General features: G+C 41.5%; 1 protein-coding gene across 1 annotated transcript; it reads left to right on the plus strand.

The window, feature by feature from the left end:
- The first annotated feature begins 509 nt into the window (after positions 1–509).
- Positions 510–27,432, plus strand: ISX (intestine specific homeobox). The gene is made up of 5 exons (XM_071549838.1): positions 510–681; positions 8,282–8,518; positions 21,495–21,646; positions 26,416–26,532; positions 27,196–27,432. Exons 1-5 carry the CDS (start codon positions 510–512, stop codon positions 27,430–27,432), a joined length of 915 nt encoding a protein of 304 aa, XP_071405939.1.
- The last annotated feature ends 356 nt before the right edge of the window (positions 27,433–27,788 follow it).

The raw sequence follows: 27,788 nt of genomic DNA on the forward strand, positions 1-27,788 counted from the left end.
TATTTCTTAATTTCTTTATGGTACAAATCCAGTGGGCTTTTCACAGGTTTCAGCCTGAAAGCAGAAAAGGAAGATAACTGGCCCATAGACAGGATTTACCAACAAGAAGTAATCCTGCCAGGGCAGTTTTTCCCTGGGTCTGCAAGGGACACACTTCCTCCCGGAATAGCCATGCGATTGTTCAGAGCTCTGTAAATCTGAGTGGCAAGGGAATACTCAGTAGCGGGGCAGGGGTCGGGGGGGTTGGTAAGACTTCTAACCCCCACTTCTACTGCTGTCTTTCCCAAACATGTGAGTGTAGGTCTTGGTTCCAGGCTGATTAGCAGAGAGGAGCAGGCGTGTGTGCTTATTTGTGGGTTGCCTTTGTTTCTCTTCCCAGCACTCCAGCAGGTCATCCGGGCATGGGTGGGGAGAGACGCACACCGTCCCAGCTGCATGTTCCTCAGGGTGCTCCGAGAGCCAGGAGAACGGGAGAGGACTCTCTGCCCCACAGCCACTTTGGCAGGAATATGATGGACCCCCAGGTGTGTGCTGGACAGAGGAAGCCCAGCCTGTCCTTTTCCATTGAGGAAATCTTAAAGAAACCTTCTGCCAGCACTGCCCTAAGCAGTGAAACCAGGAACAGAAGTAACTATGCTGAGAGACCTCCATCCCTAAAAGCAGGATCACCACTGGCCTCTGGTAAGTACTAGTTTTAACACTTAATGAAAATGCTCCTTTCTTTTTAGCCTCTAGGGCTGTCACATTTGATTACGCAGAATTTTTATTCTTTAGTTTTTGTAGGAAACTGCAATTTCCCTAATCAGGTACAAATCATTCGTTATATACACAGAAACAGTGTTTAAGAAATAGTTTGCTTTCAGCCTCACAGTGGACTGGGTCTGGGGTTTTGCACAATGTGAAGCCCCAGTGTCACCGGGAAGGTGAATACGCAACCTGAACAGTTATTGCAGGTAGCTCTCTTCAGTAACACTGAGAAGTGCTTGTTGTAAACAAATACAACAGCCTCATGTCTTTCCTTTAAAAATCAATACTGATATTATTGAAAAAAGAGACAAATAAATGTGTGTCATAAGGAAGAACAAGTATTCAAACTCAGGAAGCTAGCCTAAAACTGCTGAAACTTAATGAATTTTTTTGAGTTTGACTTAAATCAAGAGTTGACTGTTGTCTGGAGTTACAGCCAAATCTCATATCAGCACCCTTTTCTGACAAAACCCACCACTCATCCTCAAGCAGAAGAAATGATCTGTAAGGGTAATGGTAGCTAAAGAGTGTTAGAATTCAATTGTTGGAACAAGAAAAGAGAAAGCATATGTGTTTAATAATTTCTGCTTATTATCATGGACACTAGGTTCTTTCACAAACTAAATAAAAGCAGCTAGTAAAAAACTTCCACAACTTTGATCTTAGCAAAGCAGCAAGTACATTAGCCTTTTTGACTTCAGTTTACTCAGTTTAGTTACTTGGGCCTTGAGTGGACTTATACCCCCACAGAAATTGTCTCTTCCTTAAAAAAGGAAGACCAATACCAAAGACTTTCTGGATTTAACATGTTATCTTCTTTTTTAATCTACATCTTCCATGAAAAGGAGATATTTCATGTATAAAACACATCCTCTTAACTGAAAAGTTATTTATAGTTTTGACATAAAATTTTCACTCACCTCTTACTCAACTGCTTTCAACAAAGCTTAATGCTACACTTTATTTTTTGTAATATAGAGAGATAATTTCATGGCTCAGGACCCCATTTCCCAGGACACTGCATGAACCATCCATTAGTAAAGGAGAGAGTGTTTTTCAAATAACCTGCCAGTGCAAGTAACCACTGCCTATTTGCATAGTTTCATCTCCTTTTATGTCCAAACTGGGTACTGACTTGGACTGGAATGCAAACAAGACCTAAGTGTGAAGGAAACTACTCACTAGTGTAACATTAGCCACTAGCTGGACTCGAGCCCACTAACACTGCCTCTCAGCCACACTTTACACAAGATTTGTACTTTTTTGTTCATCTCTGACACAGAATAATTTCACTTACTCTGTTCAGACTTGTCTCTTGACCATGGGACAGTTAGCCCACCACACATCTCACAGTGGGGGGAGTTCCAGGCATTGGGGCTGAGTATACAACTGCTGCCTTCATGCTAGTAACTGCAGCTTTCCACAGAAACCTGTGTATGGGAAAAGGGATAGCATGCAGCTGATTTTTCACAGAACCACAGGACAATAGATGTTGGTTGGGACCTCCCCAGGTCATCTGGACATACAACCTCCTGCTCAAAGAAAGGGCTGTTTCAAAGATAGACAAGGTTGTTGAAGGCCACAGCTGTTTCATCAGTGGTGCTGTTGGAGAACTGCAGCACTGAGAGGTTTCCTAAAGTTGCCTTTGCAGACCTGAACTGGACAACCAATCTTGAAACAAGAAAGATCTTAGTTGTTTGTAGAGGTGGACAAGGACAAGCTGATGCCCCGGCATGTGTGCCAAAGGATCACAGGTGCCACATTTTAAAAGGGGAGAAATGCTGTTATGAGCTCTGGGAGTGAGTTTTTGTGAGCTGAAAGACCTTTCCTGAGGGCTGATGGCAGTCACTTTGTGCCACTGAATCCAAAGTGAGACAGATAACACCACTGAAAATTAAGTCAGTGCTTGTTCTTAATACGGACCATAGAACTGGGAACCGAGAAGCATGGCAGAGACAGGACCTTTTTATATTAAATCTGTTTCATGATCAGTATGTTGAAGCCCAGTTTCACTACATGCCTCAGCTAAGCACATCACTTCAAGCACAAGGTCTGACAAATCTGTATGCAGGACATGGGGTGTCCTTAGGATTGCATTACTGACTGCCAGTGCAGCCTCATCCCAAATTGCTCCACCTGAGCATACAGCCAGTTTTTCACCTTGAAAACAATGCAGGCAGAACCACCAGGCATTGCTTTTGACTTCACTTCATCACCTAGCCAGAAAGAGACTAGCTATAGCAAGAAAATGTAGTGACTCTTTTCTGCCCTAGAAAGAAGGGTTGGATTAAAATACTTGAGACAAGGTAATGTTTTAACTAATGAAAATAGTATATACATATGAAGATTCACTTAACCGTTACCAGAGGTGGGAAACCAGGAAAACTGTAGAAATCTTCAAAACTGTTGTACTTTGCTTTTGCAATTTATCAAGGATGTTTAAAAAAGAGAATGAAAAAACCCATTTTCATTGTTTGTTTCTTACTAATACCAAAGAGATACCTAAGCTTATTACCCTTTGTTTTCTGAGGAGAATGGTGGTTTATTCAGATAAGTTCTTCTTATTTCAGAAGTGCAATACGCTATGCCAGATAATTGCTGTATTTCTTCCATGTCGTTTAACTTTGTGCCATATAACAAAGCATTAAACAAGTTGTGTAAATAGTCAGCCATATCTAATACCGCTCAGTGCTGGCCAAAGTCAGGGAACTGAAATGATCTAGGGAACTTCTTGGAAATTCCAGGATGGGACACAAATCCAGCTGCTTTCTCATTTCATTTCAGCTTCAAGTAAAGAGAGAAGTACTAAAGGTCAGGGCTGAGCTATATCTTACTATGGATTTTAAGAACTTTTCCCATATCCCATGGGGTATGTATCTGAGCAAAGCCATCCATATGAGAGGTAGGAAGATCCATATGGCATATGAGATCCCTATGGCACTACATACATACTCATGACTACTGTGAGTTAAATACCAGGGCCAAAAAATGACCTAATGCAGACAGTCTAAGGGCCAAGATCACACCTGAAGTCTAAATCTAGCCATTATGAACTGAGGGGATGGGTAGGACCAGAGGACTAGAAGGTGCAGAATGTCAGAAATTGTTGGACTCAGTGGTCTAATATTTGGACGCAATGTTCTTAGAGGTCTTTTCCAACCTACAATTCTAAATTAGGTGCGCAGACAAGGCTTCCCAAGAAACCCCATGAGTGCTGGATCAGATGCCTTCTAGAAGTTGCTTCTAACTTAAGTTATTCTTTGAGTCCCTGACAAAAATGATGTTGTTATTTACAGTGCCAGCTTCTTGGGAAGCTGGGGCAGGACTTGATCAAATGTAGAAAATCTCTGGGCCTGACTCCTCAGTTCACATGTTTTTGTGAGTGTAATTCCAGTGGGGCTTGAAACAAGAAGTGTGCAGTCTTCTCTGAAGCATTTGGCTTCCCAGTTGCAGTATTAGCCATTGCAGAGTTCAGTGCACAAGCACTGCTAGATGACCTGGAGCTCCAGTTGTTGATACTTATTGAAATCTTTGAAAGACTCTAACCAAGTTAAAAAATAAATAATGAATAAGGAGATATTTTAGTATGCATTCTATGCTTTTCCTCTCATTATTTTGTCACAAGGTCTAGAAAGGGTAACCATGGCCTTTGCAAGGAACACAAATAAATACCCAGGAAAGGGCTGCTCTCCTCCTTAGTGCCAACTCTTTAATTTAAAAAAGAGAAGAATATCAGGCTTACTTAAAAAAATCATTTTTCTGAAATTTCTTGAAACCTGATTTCAATTTACTTGAAAGTACATCTGAAATGATTGTTCATTACTCTCCCAGTTTCTGCCAGTGAGGTCTCAGCAACAGAAGGTCTTTTATCAAGTAAGGGAGAGCCTGGGATGAGAGTGTTCTACCTGAGAAATTAATAATAAAAGCAATAAGAGATACAGTAATTTTGTAATCCTGTCTATATTATGCTTCATTATGTTAAAGATATTCAACTTAATAGAAATACAACTATTTCTTCCCACACAAAGGTCAATATGGTGATTGTTCACTTTTAGCAACACTCCACCCAGCTTTATCACGAAAGAGGAAACAACCTGAAGGAATCTAACTTAATAAATACCACCTGGTCAATATCACAAATTTACCCTGCCTACTACAAGGAAAAACAATACATCTGACACACATCAAAAAAGAAAAAAAAGTAAAAAATGCATAGAAGATGAAAAAATGTACAGAAGAGAAATACAGCAAAATACAAAGATGCTTTCTCTTCTCTGAGATAGACTGTTCCCTGTTCACAGCCTTAGTAAGACCCTAAAATCATAACCCTTATGCCCCCACAGGTCTGTCTCTCTCCACTGATTACACAACAAAGCTTAAATGGAACTTGTGTCATAACCTACTGCTTCCAAAGTTAAACCCTACTATCTTGCCTGAAATTTTCCATCCTTTCCTACACAACTGAAAGTCAAGCCAAAAAGACCATTTTGAGCCACAAGTCAAAGTCATTTCTGTGTGTGACAGTAACAAATATCTCATGTTGTGCTTGGCTGAAATGTTATTGCCATCCCTGGAAAAGAAAACTATATTCCCTGGAAGAGGTTTTATCCCATGCCACTTTATAGGTATTTTTCAGAACTCCCTGCCTAAAGAGCTACCACTTCAGACAGTCTTCTTGCTTGTTCAGGAAAACGAGCATCAGAGAAGGTTGCAATGCAAACTTTTAGACTGTAGGGCTCCTAACTCTCAGCTTTGTTCTTTAAACTAAGTGTCATCTACCTTCAATTTATCCTCTAGAAAACTTCCATAATTTATTCAGCTTTTCTTTAAGGTTCATGCCACTCTAATTTGCTTCTTTGATCTCAAACAACAGATCACCCAATTCACAAAGACATTGGCATTTTCCCACCTGCCTAGGACTGTCTTCCGTTTTCACCCTGTTCCCTCTACTTCAGTCTCTAATTACTCTCTCCATGCTCATACATAAGTTGTGCTCTTACCCCCTCACTGTGGTATGTGAGCATCTCCGTGAAACATTTTGGGGAGGAAAGTTGTACGTGAAGAATGAGGATGTGAAAAGTCTTCTATAATTTATAGAATGCTAATGTCATTCTTAGAAAGTTTTAATAACTCCCCATAAGAGCACCTTACTTGGATACCCTTACATTTTTCATTACTGTAGGATATAAGCATCATCAATTCTGGAACATACTAATTTTCACAGCATCACATCTAGCAAAGGGCTGCATCTAGTCCTTAAGGTAGGGATGGTAGACCAAGATAGAAATCCTGGAATAAGAACCTATGTGCCAGCACTGGTATCCACTGAGTTCCTGAGCAATAATTTAACCTTAGATCCATGCTAGTGACCACTCCCATGTCTGTCCTTGTCCTTTATCCCACAAATATTGTTCAAAACTTCACCTGTTTTCTCATCAGAAAAATCAAAGTTATTTGATTCTAAAGAAATTAAGTCCCATTTTGCACAATATGACTCAAACACAGAGGTGGACCTCATACCATATTTTTAAGCCCTGCATGACTGGACACACATAATTGTGTTTGAAAGATTACTCAAAGATTGGTGATAATTTGAATAGATAACATTTGAACAATCATCCTTTATTCGCATGAGGCTTTGGCCAATTTTCAGAGCTCTTATAACTTTGTTTTCTTCATGTAAGTGTCAACCATCTATAAAATTCCTGTTGTGTGGGCTTTTACTGAAGGCAGAATTGGAATTGGGTACCTTGTCTCCAGATGTTAAAATAATCATTGCTCCAAAGTTGGTTACAAATAGAACTTGTTATTTTTTCAGAAAATAAAATTGTGACAAGTCTAAAATCTTAGATGCTTTGCCAATGCCAGATATGACAACATAAATGTATAAAATATATATGTAAAGTGTATATTAAAAAGTGGAATTTCTTTCAGTACCACCTGTAGTGGTTCACATCTGCTGCCATTTAGATATGAGAGGGAAGAGGGGACCAGCCACAAGTGCTGCAAACCCCAGAGCACAGATGTAGGTGACTGCTCAGGAGTGCAGTCCATTTATAGTATTAAGATTTTAATGTTCTTTGGTAGTAATAGCAGACAAACCTGTACTGTCACATTTGCTTCAGAGTCATGCAAACCATGAAACCTAAATTCTTCAATGGGTGCACTATGTTCTTGTGTTACCTCTTCCTCTGTCTCAACAAGCAAAGAAATCCAGACATGGAGAAAAACTAAAGCAAATTCTAGGTTTGCCATTAAAGCAGCATAGATGCATTTGTCTTGTCTCAAGCGTAAGCCTTGATTGCAACTACCAAAGGCAGTATATAAAGCCCTCAGAATTGCAGTTTATGGCAAGGCCTTAATATAGAAAAGAAGGGCTGGTGGAGAGCAGGAGTATTTGCTATTCCTCTCTTGGGATGCTGAGAGCAAGAGATAGCCACTGCTTCAAACCATGAAATTTCCCAGTATGTTGTGTTTCAGTGCATGGCTTTGCAAGGTCTGTTTACATAAGGAAAAGTAAAAACTCATACTACATTCATAAGGGTAGAAAACTAATATGGAAGACTTTTGTGGTACCCCTGCTACCCAGTGAGATAATGCTGTTGGTAATAAGGCAACATTGTGGATAAAGAAAGATTGTGGCTTCTGTGACCAATTTCCTAAGCACTCGAGGTCAGGTGTCCTAGCACATCATCACTGGAGGTTACCTTAGAGATTGTTTATAATGTCAATGCTCAAATCTAAGCTAACATTACAGCTGCATTTCATGAAAATTGGCCAATATGTGTTTCTCCTGTTTGTCCTGTCAACAAGAGTGTGCAGGTGTTTTCATGAAGATGAGCTGGCTGTCAGTACCTTCCCAGATATCACCAGTGTCACCTGTCACAAAGGCAAACGGAAATGTTGACATCCTGGGCAAAGACTGGCTTTAGAATTGTCCAATGCCTAAATCAGAGCAGCAAGTAGCCCAGACGGAGAAGAAAGGACAGATGGATCTGAATCAGGGAAGACATTTAGCCTATTCGTTGGCCCATTTTCCTATACAGTAGAAGTATCTACAGGGAAATTTAAGAAAGCACCAGATTTTTAAAAGCATTTGGCATCCAGCAAAATCCATGGTGATCTTGCTGACAGATTTTCAGAACAGCTCTATATCTACTGTACTTCTGAATTTTTCAGAAAAAGCAGCTATTAATTTGAATACTGACAGAGAAACTGAATTTTTGTGATCATTTGGTCATGTCTCCTCATTTATACAGTCCTTTTTTAAAAATCTCCCACAGGGATGATTGAAAGTTTCAAGGTGGAAGGAAGAAGAGAACAGGTAGTTTTGGGGGTCAAATTCACCAGGATCTTGTCCCTGCTACATGGGATAATCTTTGCATTGGTGCACAGCACAGAATGCTTAAGGCCATTTAAAATATGATCAGGTTTGAATGGTACAATACCTAGGCCACTATCATCACACAAATTAGAAGGTGTGGTAAATTGTGGTTGCTTTATTCAAAGCTGTCTTGTGCTGTGTTCTTCACAGATTCCGGCAGCAGAAATCAGTTAGACTGTGACTTGCCTTCAGCCAAAATGCTTCTCCCCACCACATGTGCTACACCCATGGCCAGAGCAAAGAGAGTGCAGGCAACTCACTGCAAAAAGGCTGCTGACAGCCCAGTGTCTCTCCTGGGTGAGGACACAGGACATGAACACCCGGAAAGCAAAAGAAAACATGAGGAAGATCAGCTAAGTGATTTCCCGGTGGACCATCCACTTCATGGTGAGTGCGCCTATAATCCAACTTTCTCCCAGAGTACCTAAAAACAGAGCTGTTTTCTTACAATTATGTATATGACAATATCTAGCAACAGACATCACTAATGCTTCCACTGGCTGAGTCACAGTAGATGGTCATAGCTCCTGGATGAGTCACAGGGATGGTTCTTCAGTCTTGCCATCAAAAACTTGGAGAGCCACCCTTTGAGCTAAAGGGCCTGCCAGCCCTTCCAGTGTTAGTGATAGGGACTGCTTTGGGTGTTTATTGACCTCCTGCTTGGGGTGGCAATCTACAGTTACCATGTTGGGCAGCCTCACTCCCAGAGTTGTGCAACGCCCATTTCCTGGTAAATGTGTATTGTGCAATGTGAGGAGAGAGGCTGCTGAATATGCCTAATCAGCTCAATGTGTTCTGTACACCTTGGACTCACTGTATGGGTGATGAAGAGGTCATCAGCATGCACACAGGCACAGTGTTGATGTGCAATAGATCTGGCAGGATGTGTCAAGCACAATTTTCAAGCCTGGCCATGCTGGTGGATCTGCTAATTTAATTAGTTATAAGCTTTGGTAAACAACAGTCTGCCTCTTAGCCAAAGCACCTGGACAATACAAATATCCTTTCCCAATATGTTGCACAAAGACTGTAGGCTAACCAGGATACATGGTACCTAAACCAGTGACTCACCTGGTGGATGAGGGAAAGGCTGTGGATGTGGTCTATCTGGACTTCAGCAAGGCCTTTGACACTGTCTCCCATAACATACTCCTGGAAAAGCTGGTAGCCCATGGCTTGGACAAGTGTACCAGCATTAGGAGCTGGCTGGAGGGTCAGGCCCAGAGAGTACTGGTGAATGGAGCTGCATCCAGCTGGCAGCCGGTCACTAGTGGTGTTCCCCAGGGGTCAGTGTTGGGTCCAGTCCTGTTTAACATCTTTATTGATGATTTAGATGAGGGGATTGAGTCCATCATCAGCAAATTTGCTGATGACACCAAGTTGGGAAGGAGTGTCGACCTGCTGGAAGGCAGGAGGGCTCTGCAGAGGGATCTGGATAGACTTGAGAGATGGGCTGATTCCAATGGGATGAAGTTCAATAAGGCCAAGTGCCGGGTCCCGCACTTTGGCCACAACAACCCCATACAGCCCTACAGGCTGGGCACAGAGTAGCTGGAAAGCAGCCAGGCAGAAGAGAACCTTGGGGTACTAATTGACAGGAAGCTCAACAGGAGCCAACAGTGTGCCCAGGTGGCCAAAAAGGCCAATGGGATCCTGTTCTGTATCAAAAATAGCGTGGCCAGCAGCACCAGGGAAGTGATCCTTCCCCTGTACTCTGCCTTGGTTAGGCCACACCTTGAGTACTGTGTTCAGTTCTAGGCCCCTCAGTTCAGAAAGGATATTGAGGTGCTGGAGCCAATCCAGAGAAGAGCTGGTGAAGGGACTGGAGCACAAGCCCTATGGGGAGAGGCTGAGGGAGCTGGGGTTGTTTAGCCTGAAGAAGAGGAGGCTCAGAGGTGACCTCATCACTGTCTATAACTACGTGAAGGGAAGTTATAGCCAGGTGGGGGCTGGTCTCTTCTCCCAGGCACTCAGCAATAGGACAAGGGGGCACGGGCTTAAGCTCTGCCAGGGAAAATTTAAGTTGGATATCAGAAAAAAATTCTTTACAGAGAGAGTAATCAGGCATTGGAATGGGCTGCCCAGAGGGGTGGTGGATTCACCATCCCTGGAGATTTTTAAAGGCAGATTGAAAGTGGCGCTGAGTGCCATGATCTAGTAAATGGACTGTAGTTGGACCAAGAATTGGACTCGATGATCTCAGAGGTCTTTTCCAACCCAGTCAATTCTATGATTCTATGATTCTAAATAAGACCAGTTCCTAACAGACAGACAGCAATTTATTAGTAGCATGTGACAAAAACTGCTGTTAGTTCTTTGAGTTTGAGGAAAGGTACATACAGATTTTCAAACTGAACTCCAGAAAACAGGTTTTCAGTATCAGCAGAAAGGTGTTTCTGCATAGTTGGTTATTATTTACTCCAGAAAAAAAAATACAGGAGAGTTTCATTTGAGTCCATTGAAAACCCCTGATGGGCTCATGTGACCACAGATGTAGGGTTACTCAGCTGGCTTCCTGTGATTCACACATCATCCTTGGTCTGTACTCTGGAAGCTGGCAGAGGAAACAACTCTGTCTGTGAAATACATTTGAAAGAAAAGCCTTGTTTCTGCTGCTGCTGGTAAGGTATACATCAGTCTTGTGACAAGCTGCTGTCACCTCCTCCTCCTGCACAAGATAGCCATAACTCTTGATGCAGGAAGAAGCGTTGTAAGATAACTGGATATTTTACCTTCCCTCTGCCCTGTAAGCTGCACACAGCTGATGACAGCAGGGCAAATCATGTTGCCTCCTTGCAGAGGAGCCAGAGCTGTATGTATCTGACACTTAGAGTTGCCTCTGAATATAAAAGTAGTATATTTCACACATGAGGAAGTCCCCAGCCACGAGGATAACAGCAGAGCTGGGAGGTGGCTGTTCCAGCTTGGCACTTAGCCTCATTGACCAGCACCATGGTCAGTATTGGCCTCATCAGTAAAGTAGGTGAGGAAGCATGTAATTATCTGCGCAAAACTGAGCCAAGGTGAGCAGTCCCTTTCAATGACAGCTTATATTTCAAAGGCATTTAAACAAAATACATCTGTTCCCTGGTGGCAGTGGGGTTTTGAAACCAAGCAGAGGTTTAACGATCTGCCATTTTCTAGGCTACTGGTTCCCGCAGTTGCTGAGCCTTTGATAGAAACTGGCTGACGAAGGAGGGAGGATCCTAAAGGACTGGATTGGCGTGTTTCCCATGGTGCACAAACAATTCATGCACTGTGTCATTCTTAACAGAGAGCTGGAGGCCTGGGTTTAAAATCCTTTCCAGAATCTTAAGCTTCAGCCTCTTTCTTCCACTTTACATTAGGGGGGAAATGTTGATGGCTCTTTTCTCTTGCCCCTGTCTGTGGCTGGTGTCACTTTTCCCAGATGAGGTCAGCAGCATTCCCTGCAGGAACAGTAGACTGCATCATCCCTGAAAGCAGACTGCAATCCTCACAGCTCAAGCCAATGGCAAATTAACTTCTCTTTACAAGCCTGTCAACTCTGGGGTGCTTCAGATATGCTTTTGGCATGATAGCTAGAGATTGGTTACGGGTCCTCTGACAAGGCACCTGGGCAGTGCCCAATGTCCATAGCATATGCCATGAGAGTGTCTCTAGGATCTCCCTCACATCTGCACCAAGGATCACCTACAACTACCTAGGGGAACGGCACCAACCTCAGCAGCAGGAGACCTTTCTGATGTGAAAGACATCAGAAGCCCTTGGTGGGGTGCTCCCTCAGCTCTCTCTCTCAGTTTTATCTATATAAAACACCTACATAATTCCTGAGGAAGAGCACTGGGCTCTGTCTAGGCATACACATCTGTTTAATTGACAGGGAACAGAAGAAATCAGGAATGCTACACATTCACTCTGGAGGCAGGAGGGCTGGGCTTTGGATGAGGAAAGTGAGGAACAGGCTATGACAGGAGCCCCCCTTCATGGGGGTAGTCTGAGAGAGAAAGAGCAACCTAACTGACCCTGAGCATGAATTTGGAGCATATTTCCAGGAAACTCTGTAACAATATAGTGTTCCTAAAAATCTGCTTTTCCCACAAAATGGCTTCTGCCACTAAGCGGTTTAGAAATGCAGTGTCATTTAGGCTAAATAGATTTATGCTCTTATCACAAACCATTTGCAGGAAGCAATGCATCTTGTACTTTGAACTTAGAGGTTGCATTGTAAGCAGAAAAGGAGAAGAGCCCTCATACACTAGAGACATGCTGATAGCGGCATTTAGTTTTACTAAGCCTTCATTCGAATTTGGGAGCCTTTGTTCTCAGTGTTGGGTGCTTTCACCTGAGTGGCTTTCTGCATGAAAAGCTCAGCAGAATCTTTTTGGAAAACCTGGATTCTTTGGAAACATCATTGATAAAATCTGTTTTGCAAGGAGGGAGGCCTTACCTTGGAGCTGTCAGTACAGACTGCTCAGGCCAGCTCTCTGTGAGATGAATAATTGCAGCTGCTTTGGTATGTGCAACCACCATTGCTGCCAAAGCCAGGCAAACTCTTGTGGCTGTCACTCAGGATCGCAACAACATGTAAAAACTCTAATTCCAAGCCCCCACTTTCCTTTTAATTACTTCTCTGCTCTGTCTGATGTCCTCAGGACTTGACTAGTTCACTAACAGTCGAGCACTGGAGCCTGAGAGGATAAAATACCCACATGCCTGCCTGGCCTGCAGCAGCTCCTGGTGGAGACTGTCATGTACAAGATCCCAGCCTAGTTCGGATCCTCATGGGCAATTAATTATTTTGCAATGTCTGGTCTGATTGTATACATTTGTGTGCATGCACTGTAAATATTTACATCCAAAGGCAGTGGGTGAGTGTGCCCAACACTGCACTTGAGTAATGGTTCCAGTCTTCTGCTCAAGCAAGGGAGCAGTCAGTGCCTTGGAGAAAGCAGACAGCAGCAGCACTGATGGGTATCTGGTCTTGTGGAATGTCTTCTCTAGGCAATAATTCAAGGACAGGACAGATCATGCTTCAATAAACAGAGCTGGCTCCTAATTCCACTAGAAACTGAGGGGTTCAGGCTGTGAACACCAGGTGGTCCTGGGGCTCATGTTATTTCCTGCAGCTCATGTCTTCATTATTCACTGTAAGGGAGGCTGCCATAGTGAGTCAACATCACCCAAATATTTCCATAGCAGAAATCCTCTGCACAATGTTAACTGGGAGCTCAGGGATCTTTTTATTAATCTAATTGTTTTATTATTATGATAGCATCTGTGATTTCAAAGCATATTGACAAATTCTGGTAGCAATTATCATAAAGACAAGAGAAAGTATAGAGATAATCTCAGTTCTGGAGAAATTCCAGGGTAAATCATGTCCCCTCTGACTGATGCTAGTTGCAGACATCTTTAGCTTTATGTTTTTGTTTTCTCTGAAGTCATAAATTCACTTGTAGTGTTCATTTGTGGACAATATGGTCAAATCCATGTACCCCTGTGAAACAGCATGGTTTATCTCTCACAGAACAGTCTTTTCCCCAATATGCTGACTTATCTTAATGCATTTTTGAAACACGCAAGAGACAATGAAGCACTGTATAAACACAATCCCAGATAAATATCAGCTGCCCAGAATACACCAATGGGACTGCAAGAAAGGGCATAAGCATCCCATTGTCCTGCAGAACAAAAGGAAGCATTCTAAATGAAAAGAAAAAGCAGGAGAAAAAAAATAAATGCCTATATATATAATTTGGCTGCCATTAGCTGTCTTACCAGTCTTTTGTTTATCTGTGTGAATAGTCCCTGCAGCCCTGTGTCTCTAAAGTGCAGTGTTCCTCCATATCCATTTGGAAATGCCTCAGACCATTGACCTTGTTTTGTTGGGTTTACCTGAGCTATTGTTGAAGGCTGATCCTTTTTTTGATCCCTCTTTGTAGACTGACTGTTTATAATGACCCCCTGGATAGTAAATGAAAGGCACAAACCCCAAATCCTGTACTGCCACCCTTCAAACATCATTCACATAGAAGTCTCACTGATACAAGTAAGCACTGAATAAAGCAAAGCTGTCAGCAGTTGGGTGACTATCATAAATTTCATTTCTGTTGTTTCTTCATGGTGTTGGGGTTTGGGGTTTTATTTAGTTAAAGCAAATGCTAACATTCAATGTTTTTCTCAAGCAGCCCCTTCTTACTTGGAATTTTGGATCCAAAGGGTACATTACACAGAACTCAGAGATTCATTTGTTCCTGCTAGTCAAATCTGTGTAATGGGACCACTTGTAAAGTTGATGGCACATCTTGATAAGTTTATTTCAAAGGTCTTAAGGAGTACTTTCTGGCTTCTCTTAAATTCTCCTAGAACTTCTCATTACATCCCTGGGATATGGTAGTTTTAATTACTGTTTTTTGAAATTGAGGCCAGGTGCTTTACTCACTGTATTAGCAAGCCCTTTATGCTTAAAGGGAAAGAGAAGAAACTACATACCCAGATGCCCAAACCTGTCAGAGCTTGGAATCTAAGCAGGGTCAGGCCCCCTTAGTACTTGGATGGGAGACCTCCTGGGAATACCGGGGACTGTAGGTTCTAGTCCTGAGGACTTCACTCTCACTGTCCAAGCTCACTCAGCCATGGCAGATGAACCTTAGGAGTTAAACAGTGGGTCAGTTCTGCACATGCTGTGCCTCTCCTAAAAAATCCACTGTGCAGGCTCGAAGGACACACCCAGGTGGGTAGAGCCCTTCCCAAATCTTCATTCGCGAAGTCTAGCCGTGATGATGATGACATATCAAAATAATGATGGAGTTATGCTTCCTTGGAGGGAGCACAAACTCTGAGGCAGGGATGTAAATAAGCATACCTGATTGATGTCTAGATGTTTGCAGGTACAAATAACCCCAAAGAGCAGGAATAATGCAGAAAACACAGTCTCTTCAACCTGCAATAAGCTCAGCTTACTCCCTGGGCAAATGGCTGGTTTCTCACACAGGTGTTGGACCAGAGAGTGTGAGGAAAGTGGTGGGGAACCTTTTTTCCTAAGTGAGAACCATTATCAGTTTAGGCTGGCCACTGCTTTTAAGGCGAAGTTGACCATAACTGAACAATCACTGAAAGTACATGTCACGGTTGAGCTTTAGCTGAATGGGGATCCTACACATGCATCTATCCAAAATTTACTTTGGCCTGAAGGAGTTCATGAAGGTGCAGGCTCCTTAGCCTAGGTACAGACCTGGTGGTTTGAGTCAATGATCTTAGAGGTCTTTTCCAACCTTAATAATTCTATGATGCTGTGATATCAGGTGATGGAAACTGAGATCCCTCTGAGAACCCTGCATGGTTCATCCTTCAGATATTCTGCTGAACAATGACTGTGCCAGAGTTATGCACAACACCACCTCAGGCAGCAGCACTTGTAAATACTGTCATCACTTTGCTGTCAGAAGAGAAAAGTTAAATTCACCAGAGGCTCAGGTTGATAGTAAGCACGATCCTCCACAACAAACTGTTCGCATGAATGGTTTCATACATACCGTCTACTCCTTGCCAACTCTTCTGACAAGCAGACTAAGAAACTCCCCTGGCCACTGTTGTGCAGCTTGCCTAAACAGGTTTTTTGCCTGATATTTTTAGCATTCCTGTTCACACCACCTGAAATCTGTACCTCTCTGCATTTCAGTCTTGCTGTCGGGTGATCAAGGCAGTGCACTCACCATCAAGGTGGAAGCAACTCTCTGTCAAGGAGTTGTGGTCTGAAGGGAGGAAGTCAAGACTTTAAAGGTTCAAGTTGTGCTTCTCTATCTTAACATTGACAATGCCTGAACAGCCAGCAGCTTGAGGCTAAATGTTGAGTTTCACTAGCAGGAGGCTTTATCTGGAGCAAATTGTACCTATCCAAGTGGGATCAGTCTTGTTGGTCATGCCTGTGCTTCTCAACAAAGGCTGAAAAACCACTTTAATAAAGATTAGGTACACTGCAATACTCCTACCTAAATAGTGTAGTGCAAGATCTTTTGAAAGCTGTTAGCCACCTCTTGAACTAGGAGAGGGACTGCCATGGGCACATTTCTGTACTCAGACAAACACCTTTTGTCCTGATGCCATCAGTACTGTGTAATAACTCTTTGATAGAGTTGCAACTGTGTTTTTTTCTATGAGGCTGTCTGCCATGGTCAGAAGGTTACCACAAGAGAACCATGTTCAGAAAAGCCACAAGAAGGAATTGCCTGGGAAACTCATATATCTGAATAGCAAAGAAGAAGAAAGAGGAACTTCTTTTAAAAAGGCAAAAAAGAGAAAACAGAACTTAGCCAGATATAATGAGGCTCTTCTTCAACACACCTGGGCTTCTTTCTGAGAAACAAATGATACAGTCAACTTTGTTACACAGACAGAAATGTATGTCTGTGGATAGGTAGCTAAAGCCACTTGCTTGCTTATATAACTGCTTTCTCCTTGTCAAAGAAGAAGCAAAATCTTTGGATCTATCGCATACTTTGAGAGAGCGTCTGTCCGGAAATGACAAAGAGGATTGCAGCAAGATGAACTGATTCCACCAGTTTTCATCTGCCTAGATTACCTACTCCAAAGCAAATATGTGCCAGCACTGACTTCCAGCTTTTCTCCTGGGTTTTTAATTCCTTATCCATCTGGTGTATGCATCCGTGTAATGAGACCAAGTAGGCTTGATACAGTCTTAGCCTGCTAAGGGGGTAGGTGCAAATGGGGAATGCAGTTGCAGAGATGTCCCTGAGGTAGCATCTTTCTAGCTGGTTCAGGTATGATGGACAGCTGAGAAACAGCAGTGCAAGGTGTACCATAGGCTATTTACCCAGAAGAAATCTGCCCCAAATATGACATTGTTGCAGCTGCACAACTTTTGTTTAACAAACTGTAATTGTTAATGAACATTTACAAGCAATAATATTCAGTGTTGATTTGCTTATACTTCTAATATCTTGAAACTGTGTTATAGATGACAGTGAAAATAAGCCATAACATGCTAAGCTAAAAGCAATTGCAAATCTGACTGAGTTGTGAATAGTATCAAAACCTTAAACTCCCTTACTTTTTTGGGAAGGAATGATAGAGTGGCTTTATTTCATGTGGATATTTATAGGTCAGAGATTACATTAAAAAGTAAGTTGGGTGAGACATCTGGAGGCCAATTTGTCCAACCCCAGATCTAAGCAGGACCAGCTCAAATCAGGTTATTTAGGCCTTTGTCAAGTCAAGTTTGGAATATTTCCAAGGACTGACACTTCATAGCCTCTCCAGGCTCATGTCAGACTACCTTCATGATGAAAACATTTTTTTCTTATTATGTAATCAGAATTTTCCTTGCTGCACCTTGTAGCCATTGACATCACCCTTCCACTCTGCACTTTCAAGACAAATCTCTTTTTCTACAAAGTTCAAATGGTTCCAACTTGCTTTAAGTCTGACCTAGTAACAAAGCAGGTCTTCAGAGGACAAATGAGCCTGCTACAGAATTTAAAGGAGCTATACAGCTTTATCAGCTTGGAGAATCTGGCACTTCGAATGTCAACAGCAAAGTAATGTATAGACAGCTGTATCTCTAAGCATCTGAAAATGCTGACATATTTAGCTGCCTGGTATTTTCAAGCTTGGTTTCAGCAGTCAGCTAACCTGCAAATGACTTTCACAGAGCATAAAAGCACACTTGAATATCCCCAGCTTTTACATAAAAAATAGCTCAGGAAACTCAGACAGAGTCTTATTTCCCCAGAGACTCTAGAACCGCATTTGAAAAGCCAATGTTACACTTCCAACACTTTCTAGTCTTATATCTTCCACCCACATTCTTTATTAGACTGCAATTCTGAATGCTGTTGTTTGCTATGGGGTCTCTAAGTTAAGGTCTCCAGGTTAAAGGGAAGTATCAAAGCTACAGCCAGAGAAAGTTTTATCTTGCAAGAGAAAATGTTAACACAGAGTCACAGAATTTTTGCATTTCTTAATAGTTTAAAAAAAAATTAGAATGTCTGATTACTTATAGAAAAAAAGCACTTTTCTAGATTTCCTACTGTCAAAAGCCTTGATTAGTTCAGAGGGTTCTGTTTTGTTTGCAATTTTATTTCATTTCTAGTTGAAATCAAAGCTTGTCCTTCAGTCTCTACTGGACCATAACTGACCTCATGTTACTGTATTTTGTTCAATCTGATGAGTTTTGGCTTTGAAAAAATCTGTTTTCAGTAGGACTGACACTTCTGAGCACTGTATAGACTCCTCTTTTATGTAAGAGTCTTGTATGTAAAACAGTTCACCTTTCAAGAAGAAAAATATGAAGGATATCAGAGTGAATTGATGGGGAGTTTCTTTTGCCCATCACTGAGTTATCCGGGTCATTTTCATACCAAAGAAGCTGATTTGAGACACCAGAAACTCATGAGCCACTTGTCTCTCAAGCTACACTCTCTAGTCCTGACCCCTTCTAAGGTTCCAGTGGGACAGAATATAGTAAGCCATTATCTGACAGATGCCTTGCCCATCTCATATAGTGTGTGGTTCAAGTCAATGGATCCATCCCTCAGGTATGATAACATGTCCCAGCTCAACTAAAAGCTTTTTCCCAAATTTACACTTGCTGTGCACAGCCTTTTTTGTCTCATCCTCATGTACTCTTTGTAGTGTAGACTTTCATACGCCTTCTAAAGTCATGATCTTCACTCCGGAGTTTATTTCTCACTTCAGCCCTGTAGACATGGTATTGCATTGTTTGTGATGGCTGATTTCTTCAACCTGCCTAGGTCAATTAACCCCATAAACTCTGTACCAAGTGTCCTGCCAGCACCCACAACTTCTTAAGCTGATAGCCAAGGGTAGAACCTAATGTGCTTGAGAAAATCTCATCTTACTACTCAGTTTTACCTCTCTGCAATATCTCCCAGAAGGATATGGAGGCCAATCCCCACGCAGAGGCACAAGGTGAAAATCTTTCAGACAAGAAACACCATTATGAACCCTATCACATCTACAGAGGATGTAGTGTCCTGAGATTCATATTGTCAGCGTAGGTATTTCCCTTTTATTGGATATAGCAATAAACATTTTTTGTGAAGGTTCAAGTAGGTGTAATCTGGGCTTCTTAGGAGATTGTGTCCATTCCTACCTTCAGCATAAACCCACAGAAACATTTCTGATTTCAAATCTCTGCCCCAGTAGTGCCTGCAAAATTCAATGGAAATAACATTTTTCTCTTGGGGCTGAAGCCAGTGCTGCAGTTTAATGAGCAATACTTGGATAGTCTGGTGGAAAGCCTAATAATATGGATTTAACTGTGTTACACATCAGCTTTATTAGGCTGTTTCTGAGACAAGGTAGTATTGACAGTGTTTATGATAAATGACACTTCTCTTATTCTTGCATGACTGGTTTCCTTTCAAAGTACCCAAAAGGTTTAGAAAAGATGAAATATGCGTAGTGGTATTGTGTCCCAAACTCTTTCCTACCAAGTTAATGGACAGAATTTTTATTCCTTATTTTCTGTGTCAACAGAGTCACAATGAGGCTTTGATTACACAGTGAAAAATGTCATTTTCTGCTTGACACAGAGCCCAATTTATATTGGCCTAGGCATTTAGTTACCTTTTCATAGTTTGTCTTCAAAAGGAAAAGTATATGCTAATGGTGAACAAAAAGAGATGAAAAAAAGTGCAAAGTCTCTTTGAGAAACTACTGGTTAACTGTTTCCATCAGGAACAGTAGGTATCTAGTTACACAGTAGGAATTGGTAGTTGTCATCAGACCATGGAAGACCAAAAGCAGTTATTCAAAATCATTAGTTTTCAAGTAACATGCTTTCATTGACAATAACTTGAGGTCACTGAGTAGCAAGCTCATCACAGTCACTAATGAAATCAAAATTTTTATGCTCCTATCAGGTTGCAGTTTTGAAAGCTCAGTAGAAAAAACCCTATGATTCACTACACTTGGGGCATGGTTTTTCGTGCTGGTCATTCAGTGTCAGCTGCAAGATACTCCATTTGCTCACCAGAGAGGATTCCAGCCTTGGGATAAGGCTGAACTCCACATTCTGCAGATCAGCTGCCTTAGAGCTTACTTCTGCTGCTCTTCTCCTCCTTGGAAGATATCAGACCTCCAGCATCAGTTCAGAGCAACCTAGACTTTATTATAACTTACACCAAGTGTCATACAGCTATGATCTAAATAAAATATCCGGGTGTAGGAGGGCATTTTTAAAACAGTATAGTAGTGTTGAGGGAAGACCTTAGTGTGGTCATACCACAGCAAGTGAAGTCATGAAGCAGTCTATTAATTGCCCTAGGAATTCACAGCACCCAAACTTCCCTATGGGTTTTAAGGCCTTGTTCTAAAGGTTAAGTTATTGAGGTTAAGCTTGTTTAGAAAGTCTGCACACTTCAATGGTACAGTAAAAAAAATACATTTTCTTTGTAACTGCAAAGCTAAGCTGCTGGTTATTACTGCTGCTGAGGGATCATTATGGGAAGAGAATAGAGGTCAGTTGATCTGTAATGGTTGACTTCCCTTCATATCATTCACACATTGTGGCTACTCTGTGGTCTTGCTGGGAGGTGAAAGTTCATCCAAATTGGTAGAATGACAATGGATTAAAATAATACCTCAGAGATGGAGGAAAGCTTGGTAAGATCAGTATGACAGGAGAAGATAGGAATGAGTGACTTAGCACTGGAAGAGATTGCGCTGAGACATTGTGGAGTCTCCCTCACTGGAGATAGTCAAGAACTATCAACATAATCCTGTGCAAGGTACTCTGGGATGACCCTGCTTAAGCAGGCAGGTTGGATCACATGACCCCCTATGATCCCTTCCAATTTTTCCCTGTCTGTGATTCTGTGAATATTTATGACCTGAAAGCAAGACAGTTGTTAGCTACAGGCATGAGAACTGCACTATGGCAAAGTGTAGTACCTATTCTTTTATCCCATTTTTTTAAGGGTTTCTTCAGAAATAATCAATAAGGGACTACAAACTAGCCACAGATGTGTGCATGTGACAGATATGAGCAAAAAGGAGTCAATGGTTGGTCTAACACTAAAGGACTGTGGTGACAAACTCATTGCAGGGTAGTGTGGCTAAAATAGGTAGGGGTTTGTAGCTGATAACATGAAGTGGATCCATAGAATTAGCACTGCAAATGGACACTTTTGACTCATTCCTTTAATGATAAAGTAGTTCATTCACATTCACTGCTGGGTCTGGAGCCAGTCACCTATTGTAAGTATATCTCTGTAAGGTGTTGTAGATGCCATACCAGCTGCAGAGCAATTTACAGAAATCACAGGGTCTTTGAATCTTCTTGTAGTTCTGTAGGCTTTTTCTGTAAAATGATAAACAGCTTTCCTTGTTTTCACAGTTGAGAGGAAAGGGAAACGGAGAATCCGGACAACGTTTACGGCTGAGCAACTCCAGGAACTGGAGAGGATTTTCCAAGTGACTCACTACCCAGATGTCCATATTCGCAATCAACTGGCAGCAAAGATAAACCTCCCAGAAGCCAGAGTTCAGGTATAGTGTGACTCCAAAAGGCTATGTTCATTGCAGCAATTCATTATTCAGAGTACATTCTTAATAGTTTATGCCTGGGTGACAATGCTAATGAATTACGTGACCTCTCTCTTACCTTACTGACAAGGCCAGTATCGCTGTTCTCCTTTTACAAACAGGGAAGAAGTATTTGTCACCCAGCTGTGACTAACCAAATGGGATTAATCAAAGGGTTAACAGGAGTTCTAAGCATACTAAATGCATAGCAAATAGGAGTTACAGATGGTTATGGGCAACCTGTTGGACTCTGTAGCGACAGAGCAGCCATTTACGAAAATATTTATTAATCATTTATCAACTGTTTATGGGCTAATATTCATCCAGTACAAGCTGTCATCCACATCCATCTTCCACAAGGTCTCAAAAATGTGAAAATAGCTGCCCAAATAAAATGCTTTGTTAGTGTTCTGTATTTTGATATCATAGGCTATAAATGCCCTGGTTGTAATTTCAGCACACAGAAAGTAATCCAGTTTCCATCAATTGTAATATAGTCTTGCTGACTGAGCTAAAAATTGACCCCAAATGTTTACTGCATATGAGATCTGCTACATTAAAATATACATACCATTCTGTATTGGCATTTGGTGCTGTTTATCGGGCACTGTTGTGATGATTTTTGCACAAGGGAGTTTCTTGCCGTAATTGTAGAGTCACTGGTGTACTTCTATACACATATTCCACTCTAACAATCAAAGCTTACCATGGAGCATTTTATTGACTATGGCATGCCTGGGACTGTTGACTAAATATGATGATATTGCTTCATAGTTAGGTGACAGGGAGAATTGGAACTGCATAGCCACAATACGCCCATTAGGGATATCAATGCACCAACAATGGATTTCCGATGGCATAAAGCACAAGCTGAGCTACTAGACAGTGTTTCCAACAGAACAGCGAATCACGTGAAAGAACAGGGCAGTCTTCCTGTTTAAAGAAATTATTTAGAATCTGTATGGGGAAAAATAAAAATGAGTTATTATGGAAAGCATCAACCTGAGATGTAAATGAAGGAAGTAAAAGCCCCTCACGTATGAATTGCAGATGGCAAATTCCCAATTCAGATAGTGTTAAACATGACACAGGAACTTCTGTGTTTGACTTTATCTTAGCTGATAAAGGGAAATCAGCCACAGACCTAAAAATTAGCAGTAACTTATGTGCAAGTTGCAAGTTATTGTAATTTTGATTGATTGCATTTGTCACATAGAAACCAAATAGCATGCTGAGAATTCACATGTGCTCTTGATATTTTGAAATAATAGATTTGACAAAGCTAAAAGCAATATAAGTCAAATCACCTCAGAAAGATAATTTAACTGGGGGGAAAAATGTGAAGAACCATTAGGTAACCAAAAAAAACATTTTATAACTGCGAAAAAGCTTATGTCCTCCAATCAATAAAAAAGGTATGATTGCTGTGAAACAGCTTAAGTGAATGGATGAAATTATATCACTGCAGGTGTGCATGCCTACACACCAGAGAAAATGAAGAATGCTGGGTAAATAAACTTTAGAAACAAGAAATTATAAAAAGTGAATAAGCAAAGCAGGAGGATGCAGACCGAAGTTTGGTCAGAAAAAATTCTAGATAAAAATTCAATAAAAGTTGATTAAGAAAAAAAACAACTTACCCAAACTAATCAATTATATTGATCTGTTACTTTATAGAAACAGTAGGACTGTCAAGGATAATGCATAAATAGCAAATGTTCAGTCATAATTTCTGCTCTATCCTTGGAAATATGTTAGGTAAGGAGGTAACACTTTCCATAAGGACAGCATTGAACAGCAGCTGCTACAGACAAATATTTTTAAATCCAAACATCCAAGTGACTTACCTCCAGTAGTTAAGAAGCTGCTTGTTTTGATTTGAATACTTTGGCAAAATGCCAAGTATAAACCAAAGGACAAACTCCCTCCTCACCCTGCTGAGAAAAGGGAGAAAAAAACTGGACACCTGAGCTTGAACTTAACTAGTTATATATTTACACCAGAAAGGGAAAATTAAAAGTAGACTACAATATAACACACACCCATACAAGTTACATATAACAAATAATTCCTTCATCTCCCCACCCAACAGAAAACTGAACTCTTCCAAATACAAATCCCACCATTCTAGCTACAAAACTACCCAAGAGAACTCAATCTCCCGAGGGACAGACCCAAGCAGAGAGAAAACTAAGAATGAACATTTCCTTTCCTGTAGATAACATAGCAGTGAGGTGGTGCTGGGCCTAATCAGCAGAGCAGCAGACAGCACGTCCACCTGCACCACAGCCATCAGGAGAAGGAGCAAACTCCTCCTCCTCCACTGTATTTATATGCTAGTTTGTGTCATCTGGTATGAAATATTTCTGTGGTTGCTTAAGTCAGGTGACACTATCAGGGCCTACTAAAATTAAGGCCTATATCTTGGCCTAACAAAAACTAAGGCCTAAACTACCATACTGCTTGAGAGGCACTTTGGATCACCAGTGTTGACATTAAATCAGTCCTGGAGCACAAGAGACATTCCAGGGGCCTTGAAGAAATGTAATGTTGTGTCAGTATTTAAAGGGAAAAGAGGACAACCAGATAATGACTGGCCTGTTAGCCAAACACTGATTTTTTGCAAAACTGTGAAAAAGATTATATGAATCTTTGTTAAAGAAGAGCTAAAGAAAGGGTAACATATTTAATGTTTATCAACCCTGGTTTATGGAAAATAGACACTGTCAAACTCATCTGTTTATGAATGGATTATTTATGAGAGTTTTAAACTGAAAGAAGGCAGATTTAGTTTACATATAAGGAAGACATTCTTTATTGTGAGATAGACAAGACAGTGGAATGAGTTGCCTGGAGAAGTTGTGGGTGTCCCATCACTGGAAGTGTTCAAAGTCAGGTTGGATGGGGCTTTGGTCTAGTGAAAGATGTTCCTGCTCACAGCAGATGGATTGGAACTAGATCATCTTTAGAAGGTCTTTTCCAATCCAAACCAGTCTATGGCTCTATACTTCTATGTATTTGGTTGATAAAGGTAAGAATATTGGTGACATGGCACTGTAAAGACCTTGCCTTGGTCCTACAAACTGTTTGGATTAAGAAAACAGAGCAGAACAAAGGGCAAAATATTAGGTCTGTAACAGCTGTCCCATGGCAACATTTCAAAGGTGATATCTCATAGGAACCATTTATTGATACAAAGGTGAATTTGAACCAAATAATTACTATAACAAATAGAGGCCATTCCTACAACATGGGGCACACCACTCTCCCTCTACTTTATTTCAGTTGTTGTACCACTCAGAAGGCAAATGAGTCTTGTGAAATCTCAATCAAGACTAAGGAGGTACTTGCCCCTTTTCTGAACACGCATGGGAATATTGTACTCTATTTCCACAGCTCAGAAACACTGGAAAAGTGGGCATTGAGAAACCATTTTAGGGGTAACTGTGTTGCAGAGCTGGTTGGGCCAAAAAGAGCAGTTTGGTCTGAGAACTACTAAAAGCTTCGTTTTTATTTAAAAAATGTAAGTCCATGAGGTGAGAACATTATCCCATGTGAAGACTTTGAAAGGAGCACTTCAGAGGCTGAATGTTGGCTTCAGGACCCCATTTGCTCTCAATCACTTTCTCAGTGTTAAATGGTGCTATTTACCATATAAGTCCTGCATGGTAGAAAGGGAATGGAGGAGTTCATATAGACTAAGCAATACTCAAACACATGCAAGCCCTGATAAATAAAACTGCCATTTCAGTAACCTCAGCTACTGCTAACTATCAGCAATACAGCAGAGGGCTTCTGACATTACCATTACTTCCTGGGCAAGAGATGCAGAAATAATTGAGTTGCTCATTATTTAGTTTAAAATACACACATATTTACATCCAGTAGCATCTGACTTTGATCACTAACACTTCATGTTCATGTTTTGTATTCAAACAGCAAGTCCCTCAGCCAGAGGGAAACTACCATGGATGCAGGATTCAGCTTTTCACAACAATGCAGCAAGATGTACTACTGTGGCTGCACAACAAATACATACATGTCTCTGCCAGAAGTCAGAGTAGTCAAATCAGCTAATAGATGAAAGAAACTCCTCAGAGAAAATTATTTGTCTGTTTTCCAGTGCAAAAGAGATGGCAGACAATATACTCAAGATTGCTGAGGGAACCCCTTGGGTCTTTTGCTTAGGACCCTTGCGTGAATTTCAAAATGCTATTTTTAGACCAGTTAAATAGAGGAAGAACCCTGTCAACTACATCTCCACTGATGTCACACTTTTATTGCAGCCCAGCAAAACATCTAGGTAGATTTTTTTCTCAGTCTATTCATGTGGAAACAGGGCAAAAGAGCCCTGTCATGAAACATATCACACCTCCTAGGGAAAACAGAATGTCATGTGCCTTGACTGCTGCATGGCTTTGACCACAGAAGGATCTGCTTTCCCAGGAAAGCCCTGGAAAAGCTGCAACACTGTCTTTCCTTGAGCAGGGCAATTCTAGATCTAGATCTTCTGTGAGTCTGTCATGATAGTCCAGAGATCCCACATGCTATGCAAACTGTGAAAGGTGCTGTGTCAAACCCAGTGTTTTCCTTTAGATTCAGCCCCTGGTTCTGAACTGTATGCCAATGTTTTCTGATGCTCACTTAGAGAGCAGGGAAAGTAATTGGCTGTGAGCAGTTTCTTCTTTATATTCTGTTAATTTCTGTGCCTTTTCTTTCTTACCTGTATCCAGATCTGGTTCCAGAATCAGCGAGCAAAGTGGAGGAAACATGAAAAATTTGGCAATTTTGGTGGCCTTCAGCATCTGACAGAAGTTGATTTCATTCCTGCCCCCAAGCCAGATATCACAGTGAGTATTGAACACCATGTATAAAGCCACTAAGGGAGAGACAGCTATCTTCCACCAGGCAAACACATCACATGAGACTGTCCCAGAGAAGGAGAACTGGAAAAGACAAAAATGGCAATACAATGACAAAAAATCCCAGCAAATCTGGTCAAATAACACATTTCTTCATGAAGTTAAACCTATTTTGTAAATGTGCTGTGAGGAATCTTTTGCAGCATAGCCCTTCCCTATTTTGCTCCTAAATCACTTCTGTGTAAATCATACTTTAATTCAAAATGCCTTTACCATCAGAAATTTCCTGAAGAGGAGGAAATACGACATTTGCAGCAGTTTCTTTACAGCCAGTATCTCTTTACAACACTTGGCCTTACTAGGCTGACCAGCACTTTTTACCCCTGATGATTGCTATGTCCAGGACCATTAATCTCATCTAGGCTGGCACACAGGCTCTTTTCCTCACAGGCGTTTTGTTACGGCTAGGAAAAGGGTATTTTGCCTTGCTTCTGCTGTGAGCAACACACCACCGAGTTTTGGGAATTCTATTCTTCTAAACTTTTCTTCTTAATTACTGAGCACCAGGGAAACAAATAAGGTTGATTGCAAATGGTGTCTAAATAAAAGTCCACATTGATTCACCTGAGACTACATTTTTATTCTTGCAAGGCACCTAGCTTGATGCCAAGAAAGGTCTCTGCTTCCTTTCCTGCTCTGGGATACTACTCAACACTGCAAGGACAGCTGACAACTGCCTGGCTGCCCAGCACACTGTCCTTCTCTCCCCATCACATGGAGCTGCTGGCCTTCCCAAAACCATACTTGGTCTTCAATGTCTTCCCCTTGTACGGCTCACCACCACCCCACAAGCTGGCAAGGAGCAGTATCTGCGCCAGTTCCACATAGAGGAGGATACAGGGGAGTGGGGAAGAAGTGCAATTCCTCTCCCCAAACAAACCTGCTGGATGATGGGTGCCTGTGGTGCAAGGTCAGCGTGCTGCAGGAGTGCTACCAAGAGTGGATGCAGCCTTGCGAACTTGGGTAAGAGCCACCAAAGACTGGAATGAAGGTTTTCATCTGCCTGAGGAGCACAGAAACCCAACCATTCAACTGAGTGCATCTACCCATGGGGACACTGCACCAAGCATCCCTACGAAAAGACTGGGGTTTTACTCAGCCGTGAGACAACAATGGATGACCCTATTGCACTGGTGGCTTGGGGCAGGAAAGGTGTCTGTGATAAAGTCTGCATAGCCCCAGGG

This window comes from Pithys albifrons, chromosome 3, assembly GCF_047495875.1.
Source record: "Pithys albifrons albifrons isolate INPA30051 chromosome 3, PitAlb_v1, whole genome shotgun sequence".
NCBI classification, from domain to species: domain Eukaryota; kingdom Metazoa; phylum Chordata; class Aves; order Passeriformes; family Thamnophilidae; genus Pithys; species Pithys albifrons.

Coding starts and splice junctions, on each gene's coding strand:
- ISX (XM_071549838.1), top strand. CDS start 510: ATGATGGACCCCCAGGTGTGTGCTGGACAGAGGAAGCCCAGCCTGTCC. Junction 682..8,281: donor AGGATCACCACTGGCCTCTG/GTAAGTACTAGT, acceptor TGTTCTTCACAG/ATTCCGGCAGCAGAAATCAG. Junction 21,647..26,415: donor TCCCAGAAGCCAGAGTTCAG/GTATAGTGTGAC, acceptor ACCTGTATCCAG/ATCTGGTTCCAGAATCAGCG.